Consider the following 12,028-nt stretch of genomic DNA (forward strand, 5'->3'; position numbering starts at 1 on the left):
CTGCAACCAGATTCCAATTTGTCAGGTTGCACTGAATTCAGATACCAACTAACTCTGAAGCACATGGACTATATTCTAAATAAAAAGTGCAAAGAAATAAAATAAAATGATAATGACACTGGTAGACATTAATTAAGGGTCTCAGTATTTGAACCTAGAGACACTGCACAGCGTTCAAGCTTTCAAGTCTTTAGGTGGGGATTCTCTGGTTTAAAAAATTACTTCAAAATTATAATAGTGCATTTGGAAAAAAATCCCTATTTCGTGAATCCAAGATGCAAAAAATATAACTGTAATTCTGAAGAAGGGCAGAGAGTAAAACAGCCCTGAGGGGCTGGGGGCATATAAAAAATCTCAGAAGGCAGTGTATGGTAAAATTTTTGTGTTTATCAAAAGAGAGAAGGTAATTAAAAAAAAGATTGAGAATCCCCACTCTAGATTATAAAACAGTAGAGAATGTGCTACCTAGAAAGCTATGGTGAAAAACTCAGAGAAATGCGGCACATTCTGAATAGAGCTCATGATTCTTATTTGACCAGAATCCAATAACTTTTCTTTATTAATCCCACCTGAAAGAAATAAGGAAATGAAAAAAATAAGAATGAAAAGGAGTCTGTATGACTCTTCAACGTTTCATGTGTACTCTTTGAAGCGAGAAAGATTTAAAAATAAGACATAAAAACGCAAAAACCACATCTTGCATTTATGCTATGATTAAATTATCTTCTAAAAACATCACATTCTTTGAAAAACCAAGATACTAAATTACACACGAAGACACATGAGGGCGCTCTGACCAATAAGCATAGCAACTAGTTTTGACATAGAATTTTAAAGTAAACTTTTTATTGAAGTATGATAGTTTAGCATTAAATATTTGAACTAAGAAATTACTGATGCCCTTTGGTAAAGACCCTGGGATTCTGGTGTCTTCCTTGGTCACTACACTTTCCTTCTGTTCAATTTAAGATCTTGCCTCAGTATTTGTTTACGTAGAATGAAGTTTACTTCTGAAATATGAAAAGAGACTCTTCTAATAGTATTAGACTATAGAGAAGTGCTTTAACCTAGCCATGAAAAGACAACATTTTGAAAAGTATGTATGTACAATTAAGGTGATAATTAAAAATCAGTCTTCCATTAATGTGGCCACAAAATACTTTTTGTAACACTTTCCTTTGGCCAGTATGTATTGCTTGCATGTGCCTTAAATTTTTTTTTAATTACCTTTCAAGGGAAAAATCAATCGTCATTTACAAATTGCTCTGCAATCTAATATAAGAACTATAAATTCCTCTAATACAAAATGATAAATCTCAGGCATTTAACTATTTATATCAAATTTTGTTTTTCAGACAAAGGCACTATCCACAATAATCAACTTTTTGCTTTTATTTCAACTGGATAATCCTGATTAGAGAAGGTGAGAAGGCATCTATACTTTCTATCCAATACATTTATGTTGCTATTTTATTTATTTATTTATTTGTGAGGAGATCAGCCCTGTGCTAACATCTGCCAATTCTCCTCTTTTTTTTGCTGAGGAAAACTGGCCCTGGGCTAACATCCATGCCCATCTTCCTCCACTTTATATGGGATGCCGCCATAGCATGGCTTGCCAAGCAGTGCGTTGGTGCGCGCCCGGGATCCGAACCGGCGAACCCCGGGCTGCCACAGCAGAGCGCATGCACTTAACAGCTTGCGCCACCAGGCCGGCCCCTATGTTGCTATTTTATTTCATCCAATGCTCTTTTTTAAAGAACTATTCAGCTTAAATATTATCTAAAATTTTAATATTAAATATCTGCAATTCTGTTCCAGCTCCTGTGACAAAATTCAAGCAAATCTGATATAAATGAGTAACAACGCAACATGTATTCAACCATCCATGATCTCCTCCATGGCTCTACCGATTATTTATACGTTCCTTTGTATCATTGGTCTCTTTGGAAATTCTCTCTCTCAATGGGTATTTTTAACAAAAATAGGTAAGAAAACATCAACGCACATCTACCTGGCACATCTTGTGACTGCAAACTTACTTGTGTGCAGTGCCATGCCTTTCATGGGTATCTATTTCCTGAAAGGTTTTCAATGGGACTATCGATCTGCACAATGCAGGGTGGTCAATTTTTTGGGAACTCTATCCATGCATGTAAGTATGTTTGTCAGCCTCTTAATTTTGAGTTGGATTGCCATCAGCCGCTATGCTACCTTAATGAAAAAGGATTCCATACAAGAGACCCCTTCGTGCTACGAGAAAATATTTTATGGCCAATTACTGAAAAAATTTCGCCAGCCCAACTTTGCTAGAAAACTGTGTGTTTACATATGGGGAGTTGTACTAGGCATAATTATTCCAGTTATCATATACTACTCAGCTGTAGAGGCTACAGAAGGAGAAGAGACTCTGTGCTACAATCGGCAGATGGAACTAGGAGCCGTGATCTCTCAGACTGCAGGCCTCATTGGAACTACATTTATTGGATTTTCATTTTTAGTAGTACTAACATCATACTACTCTTTTGTCAGCCATCTGAGAAAAATAAGGACCTGTACATCCATTACAGAGAAAGATTTGACTTACAGTTCTGTGAAAAGGCATCTTTTGGTCATCCAGATTCTACTAATAGTTTGCTTCCTTCCTTATAGCATTTTTAAACCCATTTTTTATGTTCTACACCAAAGAGAGGACTGTCAGCAACTGAATTATTTAATCGAAATAAAAAACATCCTCACCTGTCTTGCATCAGCCAGAAGTAGCACAGACCCCATTATATTTCTTTTTTTAGATAAAACATTCAAGAAGACACTATATAATCTCTTTACAAAATCTGATTCACCCCATATACAACCCTATAGCTGACTTCTGAATGGAAACCACCACCAAATAGCAAAGTGTTCATATGAATATATTAGGGACACTAAACTACGTTATTAACAGGTCATAGCTTAGTTAACAACAGGCACTGAGAAAACCTCTTTGGTTTTAATAAATAAATAAATAATCATAAACCTCACTTTTCAGTTCTACTTATACTGAAAGTTGAGATGGCAGAGACTTGCAGAGGCACGAGTCAAGCATATTGAAAGGGTCCCACTGCATATGAAACCAACAGACCATTTTCTGTTTGAACTCAACCATGGATGCTTCTATTCAGAACACAGTATTTCACGACTATAGGATAAAAAAGCAAATTGTTTATGACTTTTCTGCTTTCTAGTTGTTAGAATACAAAGGTCTATCTATGGTTAGTGTCTTTAAAACTTTAAAAATGAGTTAAAAAAAAAAAAGAGTGAATAAGAAATTTCCTCACGTAAGTCCTATCTAAATGAACAGGTAAAAGTCCAAGGTTTTATAAACACATTATTCATTTAGTATTATCTGGCTCATGTTACTGGGAGAAGCAATATTCATTGGTTCTAATATTTATTAAGCAGATGTTATTTATAAATATGCTTAAATATTTGGATTAGGCTTTGTCAAAATAAAAAGCTAATACAATGTCATTATATGCCGATCTCCATTACATTTTGCATATTTTCCTCTGTATTCAATATAAATAATGTTGTTATTAATGACAAACAGTACCCGGCATGTAGATATGTTCAATTAATTTTTGTGAAATAAACTATGAATAATAAGGCAGTATAATAGTATTGTCATTCAGAGTTTGGTCTCTGCAGTTAGATTCCCTGGGTTCAATCCTACGCTCCACCTCTTATTTAGCCATAGAATCTTAGGCAAATTACTTTACCCTCTTGAAGAGTTAATTTCTTCAATTGTAGAATGGAAAAATACTACGTAATTCATAGGTACTATTTTAAACCAGATGATGTTACTATTATGAGTAGCATCATTTAGTAAGTACTTGCTATGTGCTGGGCACGCTGCTTATATGCTTTACATCTATTATTTTAATTATCACAACCCTAAAGTATGTCAATTTACTGATGAAAAAACCTGAAGTGCACAATTAAGTAAGTCGCTTAAATTTTCTCCAATATCTAAGTAAATATTTAAAGAGTAAGCATTTCTTAATGGTCATTTCTTTCTTCCATGTAATCCTGGAATCTATATTCTGTATTATATACATTATAGTTTAAAAAATGTGTGTTTTGTCTTCCTAAAGAGATCATAAGCACCTTTGGAGCTATAGTCCATTTTCTATTTCTCCTCTCATGGTACTTGCACTCTCTGCTCAGATAAGACCCAAAGAAAAACCGTTGAATAAAATTGAAGTTGAATAAACGTGAACTGTAACCTGCTACTTCATTAGAGACTGCTTAAAGACTCAATTATTCTCTACATAGTAATTTCTTCAGTGCTCAAGAAGTTTAAAGTAAGTTCACATAGCACTTCCAAGCCTTTAATCTCATAGCATGTTTTGTTCCTGAATTAAAAATGTAGAAGCAATTCACTGTACAGATTCCCCAAGAGCCACGTGTTCAAAATCACTAGAGATTTTTCCAGCACATCTGAGAAATTTTCATTAAAAAAGAATAGAAAACAAACAGTAAATATTTTTTTTCTCCTTTTTTACTTCAATGCTTAACTGAGAGAAGAAAATGTTCAGAGAAAAGTCTGAAAAAAACTTATGCTGGCTTCAAATATTTACAGTGTATATCTATTCTTTTATAGCAGCAATCTGATTTCTGGCTGATTAATTTGCAGAGACAAAAGCAGACCTGGGAACTCCATGTGACTCTCTAAGTGCCGGTTAGAAACAGAGGTGTCCAATCTACTAGCTTCATAGACATGAGAATCACAGAATAACTGAGTCGACTAGGACAGCTTCTGAGACACCATCTTTCTCCACAGTTCTACCACTAGTTTTATTCTTACACAAGGTTTAAAACCAAAACTCATTAGACTAAGAGGAACTGAGAAGATGATCAATAGTTTTCATTTAACATAAATTATACGGTATTAAATCTCACTGTACTTAGGAGTTTAAAAAAATGTCTGTAACTTCTAAAAATCACTACTTAAAAAAATCCCTTTTTATCACCACTACTTTAAATAAAAGATAAAAGATATTACCAAAGTAGAGTTTCCTACATTTAAAAAAGGCAGGAAAAGTGGTATGTAATTTCTCTTTAAGTTACTCATTCTGAGAGAAAACCCCCACTTTAATTCTCTGTACTGAACTATACACTGAGCTTATCATCACCATGTTTATCTTTACACTACAGATGCTTTCTTGAACAGGTGATTCTAAATCACGTTGAATTTTTTGTGTAATTGAAGAACTGGCTATTTAATGTCATGGTAAATATTTTATATGGACTATCACTTCCTAAATTAACCCTAATTTTAAAGTGTGGATTTTAGAAAAATAGTCTTTTTAATGTGTCTGTGACTTATAGTCAAACACAATTTCAGAAATCCCCAATTTTGATTTACAGGCTAACAAGATTACATCTTAACTCTAGAAAACAGGCATAACAAATGTTTATTTCCCCTTTTATTCTTTCTAAAGACACATTCTCACTAAGGTAGCTTTGAAACTATTAATCAGGAATGCAAACCATTAGGACTAGACAAACAAAATTAAGTATAGACTACTCAACCTGGAAGTAAGTTTCTACTCCCTGAGTACAAGAGGAACATCTCAAGCCTGTTCTGATTTGGTAAGGACTCCTGCAGCAGCCTAACCCTGGCCTTGCAGTCTGAAGGGTGGGAGTTGTTAAGAACAAATGTGGGAAGATAAGCTGAAAGGAAAGCTTGCTTGGCAAACCACAAAGGGAGCACCGAGGGACACTGGCAATTTGCTAAGCATTTCAATCATGCAGCCTAATGCCAGAGATCTTCCTCTGACTGCCCCCAAATTCAAACTGAATTGATATCAGTGGGAAGAGTTATAAAACTCTGATAGAAAAAACTCTTTGGCTATATCACACATGCTTGCTACCGCTGGCTCAGAAGGAGAGGATCAGTGAAAGGATTCACATCTAATAAACAAAAGAAACAGTCATTTTTTCCTTTTGAAATCAAGGCATTGATTTTTTTTTTAGGGGAAGAAAAGCATAGCAGTTAGAAATACAAGATAAATTTAAGATGATCTTATAATTCATAAGATTTTTCTAAGTACAATTATTAAAACCCCACATTCAAGCTGAACATGCACATTATGTTCAACAACCTTACAAAAGTAATACAGAAGATTAACCAATGTACTTCTTATAATAAAGAATAAAATAAGCTTTCATTTTAATGAAAATTTCAATTTTTCCATATAACATGAGGGACTTTGGGGAGTTGTGGTAAGAGATGTGAGAGAAATGTCAGCAACCAAGAGCAACAGAGGAAGAAATCCACAATGGTACAGCAACTAGTGTAATATGATGAACATCGTTTATGATAAAGTCTGGCCCTAAGCAGGTGAAAGGAGAACTGAGACCAGAAGGGGACGAAAGAGCAGCCAGGCGTGTTCCCAGATTAGCGAGGAAAACCATTTAAAGGAAGCACACACAGAAATGCTTGGGTGGAGGCTTCTGGCTCAGTGTCTGTGGGACTGGGGTTTTGCACAGTTCTGAGAATTAACTGCGCCCCCAAACCTCCAGGTCACAGGCCCCACTCAGAACAGAAAGTGATTGTGTGCATAGCAGTTTGCGTTCAGAGAAGCTGCTTAACTTCAATTTCAGTTATTAAAATTGTATGCCAGTAGGTCAGAACCACAGAAAGGTCTGAGGATTGCTTCATCTCTCCACGCCCTGGTGATGCTTTGTGAGGCTGTTTGCAGGAGTTAGGAGAGGCAAGAAAATTCCAGCAACTCTCAGTACTTAACAGAGCCAATGAAGGAAGGCAAGGAGCCAGGAGTTGCATTTATCTTGACAACTGTACTATTTCTTTCTAAAGTACAGTACTTTTAATTTAGGGGTAAGAGGAAGAAAAGAGAAAAACACTGAAACATAACGGAAGTTTTCACATTCTTTCACAAGAGAAAGAGGAATAAAAGGGAAGAAGATGACATAAAAAAAAGAAATTTGCATGTATACCTTAATTAATGCCTGTAGGGAGGCAAAGCATGAGAATTATAACATTATACTCCGACAGTGGGTCCTAACCAGGGGTGACTTTTGCACCCCAGGGGACATTTGGCAATGTCTAGAGACATTTTTGGTTGTCACAACTGGGGGGAATCGCTATTGGCATCTAGTGGGTAGAGCATCCTACAACACATAGGACAGCCTCCCACAACAGAGCACCTGGTCCAAAATGTTATTAGTGTGGCTGTTGGGAAACCCTGTACTATGATGACACACCTCCTCAAATTTCAAAGGATTATACAATTACTTTTTATGCAATTTCATGTGAAACTGCTTCTCCAAAGCAAGCACTTTCCACTACAGGTCATGTGGCACCATATGCTCAAATCTAACTTGATAAAACCAAACATTTTAAAACTCATTTATGATGATTTCAAAAAGAAACACCTATCAAGTAAAGAAAAAAGTATCATTAATCAATATAATGCTAGCACCTTTGAGAAACCTAATGCTTTTGGATCATATGCCAAGAATTATGAGAGAGAAGGAGGGAGGGAGAGAATATGAGAATATTCTTGGCTAAATAAAACAGATGGTTAAATAATCTAAATTTTTCTAGAAGGAATGAAGCATTGCAATGCTCTTCTATTTTCTTTACTAAGAAAAAGGGAAGAAAACTTTGACAAAAACTTTAACTATGAAAACCAAAATCTACATACAGACAAGTCATTGAATATATGATGTCTGAATGTGAAAAAAAGCTAATAGGCTGCTTTATTAGCAAAAATATTAACAATACATCAAGTGAAAAATTTAAATGATTAGCCATGTGAAATGTATTACCAAAGTTTTATAATGACCACTACGTTGGAAAACCCCTATTAACAAGGTCCTGAATAAAACTACTTTGGGTTACCTAAGTTACGGAAGTTATATTAGCAAATCCTGTTGACACAACCTTCAAAATATATCTGGAATCTGCTTTTTTACCACCTCCATTGCTAGCACTCCTCCTGTTTCGCTGCTTTCACCCTTGGGCTCCTCTTCAATCTATTACCAAGCTCCTCTTCAATTCAAGCTATGCAGTGCTGTTACCATGGTCAGTCAGATCATAGTCTGTCTTTGTTCAAAAACCTCTGGTGAATCCTCACTTCTCTCAGAGTAAAAGTCCAAGTCCCTCCCCAACTTTCCTCTCTAACCATAATCTACTGTCCACTCTCCCCTTTGCTCATTTTGCCTTAGCCACACCGGCCTCCTTGCTATTCCTTGAACAGGAATCCTGTTCAAAAGGCTCCTGTCTTAGCACCTTTGCACCGGCTGTTCCTTTTACCCAGAACACTCTTCCTTTGGATATCAGTTAGTCCACTCTTTCTCCTCCTTTGAGTCCTTGCTCAGATGTCATCTTCTCAATGTGGCCTGCTTTGATCACCCTTTTTAAAATTGCAACTCCTTCTCCAGCACTCCCTATCCCTGTGGCTGCTCTGGTTTTTTTCTGTAGTCCTTTTGACCTTCTAACTTACTATATAGTTGAGTTATTTATGCTCATTGATGAGTGTCTGTCTCCCTGAACTAGGAAAGTCAGCTCCACGGGGGCAGTGATTTTACCTGTTCTGTTCATTGATGTAGCTCTGGTTCCTAGAATAGAGTCCAACACACAGTAGGCACTCAATACATTTTTTTTTTGGATGAATGTCTTAAGAAAAATACACCCAGATTCAAAATTACCAGTTAGCTAAATGTGAGTATTCCATTTACCCATGCAAAATGTATAGATCTCAGGTACCGAAATATAAAGAATATCAATATTAATATGTGCTCTGTGTTGAGTCCACTTGCCAACTGAACAATGGTGCCTTTTCTGACCTCTTACTAATTTGCAGTTTGAGAATTACTTCCCACTTCCCTTCCTCAAAATTATTTGGCAAGTGCCTTAGAGATAAACTAATTTAATAAAATCCAATGCAAAACTAATTTTGAGCCTTTGCACACACTGTTCCTTTTACTTGAAATGTCCTCTCGTCTCCATATAACTACCCCATGACTCAAGACCAGGCTCAAATGTGACCTTCTCCATGAAGTTTCTCTGACTCTGTCTTTTAATGATATTTCCCATCCTCTACCTTGGACAATAATTATTTGTTCTGCCTGTCTGTGAAGACGGCCACAAACAAGTTCTCCTATCCTTGTGCACATATGCTGCTCCTCCAACCAACATGTGTAATCTATTTTTCTTCCTTAAATCCAGGTTAGTCTTGTGACCTTTTGACTAACAGAATACAGAGGACATGATACTGTGCCAATTCCAGGCCCAGGCTTCAAGAGCCCTGGCAACTTCCATTTTTGCTCATTTGGAGCCCTGAGACACTGTCCTGCTGGAAGGGAGGGGGCCATGTAGAGGGAGAGGAGGGAGAGAGAAGGGGAGAGAGAGAGAGATGTCCCAAATGAGAGACAACGAAGAGGGCTCAGCCAGCTCCCAGTTGTTCTAGTCATTTTGGCTGAGATGCCAGAAAAGTGAGTGAAGCCTTTGTGGATATTAGCCATGCTGCCTCAGCCAACAGCCTGTGAAACAGAATCTGAGCAGTCTCTGTGAAGCTTAGCCTAAACTGCAGAATCGTGAGCAAATAAATGGTGGCTGTTGTTTGAAGTCACTAAGTTTTGGTGTGTGTTGATCCGTAGCCGTAGGTAATAGATACATTGCCTCATCTCCCTACTGAGACCGTAATACCTTTAAGGGCTCCAAGTATAGTATTCTGCATGAAATAGGCACTCGAGTATTTGTTGAATCAACCAATCAGAAGGTAAATGAGAAGGTGAAGCACAGTATTCAAATATAACCATTTTGGGATTTTATTTGGTTTTGCATTGTCATTACATTAAATACCATGGCTAATCAAAAGCTGACTACATTATTGAAAGTATTACAGTAGAGTATGTTGTCAATCATTATTTATTATATGATCATATAATTACCTTTCAAGAACAGAATTCAAAATAGAAATGCCTCTTAAGCAAAAGCATTTTTAACATAATGCTATTACATGAACTAAGAATCTATTTTACACATTTTAAGTTTTCAAATTATCATTTTTGTCATTATATATTTTATATTATATACAAGGAGATGTATTTTACTCTGTATATATGCATTTTATTAATTAAATGCAAAAGAATAACACAGCATGCTACTATCACTGACAATTTTCCTTCTTTTATTTTTCCACACTTATTCATTTTGTTTGCATAACTGAAGAATACTTTTTTATAAAAGTGCTATGTATCCACTGGGTTGTTCAGTATTGAGTGTTGATAATAACAATATAATTTTCTTATCACCACATTTGAAAAAAATGAATAAGATATTTTACAACTAATTTACACTAATGTGTATTTTGTACATTTCTCTAATGATTTTTCATTTGCTATTATGACATGCCACTACACTGTTTTGGAATTGCTCATGCTTTCCCTCAGCTTTTAACCACAAGAATTTCAGTTAAAATTTCCCAAGCATTATAGAAAATTTAACTAAACTCTACTTAATTTTCTTAACCATTAACATCATTAAAGAAGCCAGGTCTTTGATAGCACATCTTGAGGGAAGGAGAGCACCATGTCTGTGGATGCTATGGGTTAGAGACAGGCCAGTGACAAAATACCAGAGCACGAAAGTGGACAACAGGGCCAGAGAGACTTCAGGGGCTCTTAGTGATTTGACGCCTTGGAAGGGTGTGGGCATCAGGAGCAAGGCCCACTGGTTTCCCTTCTTGCATGCCTCCATGTTCTGCCTGACATTGTTAGGAGCCAGACACTGACAGTGCTCATGAACTTGATACTGGGATCAAACAGGCAGAAAGACTAAATAATAGTAATATTCATATTCTTAAGGGTACAAATCATATTACATTTATAATTATGATTTCAGACTATGTTTAAAAACTACCTGCAAAGAAAATAAAATGCTTACTATTCTACACTGCAACATTACAAAAATATAAGTGTATGATGAACTTTTACTATATAAACCAAATTCTAATTTCCCCCCAATTAACTTAGTATAGGATATTGTTTGGTTCTTCCTATTTGTTAAATTTTCCATTTCTCTCTTACACATACAATGGCAAAAAAGGAAAAACAGAGTTTTAGAATGCATGTACATTTTAATACAAATAAGGAAACCGAAATTACAAAAAAGTGTTCCTATTAAGAATTAGTATGACTCTCCAAAAATAAAAGTTTTATTTGTAAGTAAAATTAAGCTGCTTTTCATAAGAATATTAAAGAAAAATTTCTGATTATTATCATTGTTATAATAAGTCAGTTTCTTTTCACAAATGTTGAAGTTAGTGATAAAAATGACTTACCTTCACATCCCTGTGAATTATGTTATTATCATGACAGTAGCGTAGAGCTTCCAGTATCTGTCTCATGTAATGACTGTAGAAAAACAAAAGAAACCTAAAACTGTAAAAATAACTTTCATTTTTAAAACTTAACATACAGTGTTCCTAGTTTGTAACTTCCACTTTCATATTCACTGCCCATGGACATTTTTCATTTGAGTAGACAAGATTGGCGGAATGTGAGGCTTAATAATGAAAAAGTTGGCAGACTTTTTATGTGCTTCATAAAGAAATAATGTGTTATATTTTCTAAGATATCTAAGTCAAAAGAATTTCACATAGTTCATAAGTAAAATAGCTCTGCAAACTAAAAATTAAAGCTTAAAACATGAAAAAAAATCAATTCTCTGATACTCAGTTAATTCTATTTAGTTACACTGGATTGCTATTAAGTGAACAGTGCTCAGAGGTACACCAAGGATTCTGACTAAAGGGGTAGGAGCATTTCATCTGCCAGCAGAGGCAGGCTCTCTTCCTTATTTCCATTTAGCTCTAAGGACAAACAAGAGAGAAGAGCCCCCTTATGCCTACAATTTCTTTTTGCAACATAATCAAGTTTTAGTTGGGGTATCTTTGAACAAAGCAGAATTATTCTGGGCCTAAGTCTTAGGAAGTCAGACTCCTCACGTGGCTCC

At 35.7% G+C, this 12,028-nt stretch overlaps 2 protein-coding genes across 11 annotated transcripts in view; one reads left to right on the forward strand and one right to left on the reverse strand.

Moving 5' to 3' along the window:
* The window catches only part of CASK (calcium/calmodulin dependent serine protein kinase), a 381,795-nt gene that overhangs the window by 179,774 nt on the left and 189,993 nt on the right, over positions 1-12,028 (reverse strand). For all 10 annotated transcript variants that reach the window (XM_058535677.1, XM_058535675.1, XM_058535673.1 and 7 more), the window contains one exon: positions 11,355-11,427. In XM_058535677.1, coding sequence (XP_058391660.1) covers positions 11,355-11,427 — 73 coding nt within the window. The remainder of the gene's footprint in view (positions 1-11,354; positions 11,428-12,028) is intronic.
* On the forward strand, positions 1,856-2,890 carry GPR82 (G protein-coupled receptor 82). Its single transcript, XM_058535681.1, has one exon. It carries the CDS (start codon positions 1,856-1,858, stop codon positions 2,864-2,866), a length of 1,011 nt encoding a protein of 336 aa, XP_058391664.1. The 3' UTR covers positions 2,867-2,890.

This window comes from Diceros bicornis, chromosome X (genome assembly GCF_020826845.1).
Source record: "Diceros bicornis minor isolate mBicDic1 chromosome X, mDicBic1.mat.cur, whole genome shotgun sequence".
NCBI lineage: Eukaryota > Metazoa > Chordata > Mammalia > Perissodactyla > Rhinocerotidae > Diceros > Diceros bicornis.

Bases quoted from the DNA above. Each gene is read 5' to 3' on its own strand.
- GPR82 (XM_058535681.1), top strand. From the start codon at position 1,856: ATGAGTAACAACGCAACATGTATTCAACCATCCATGATCTCCTCCATG.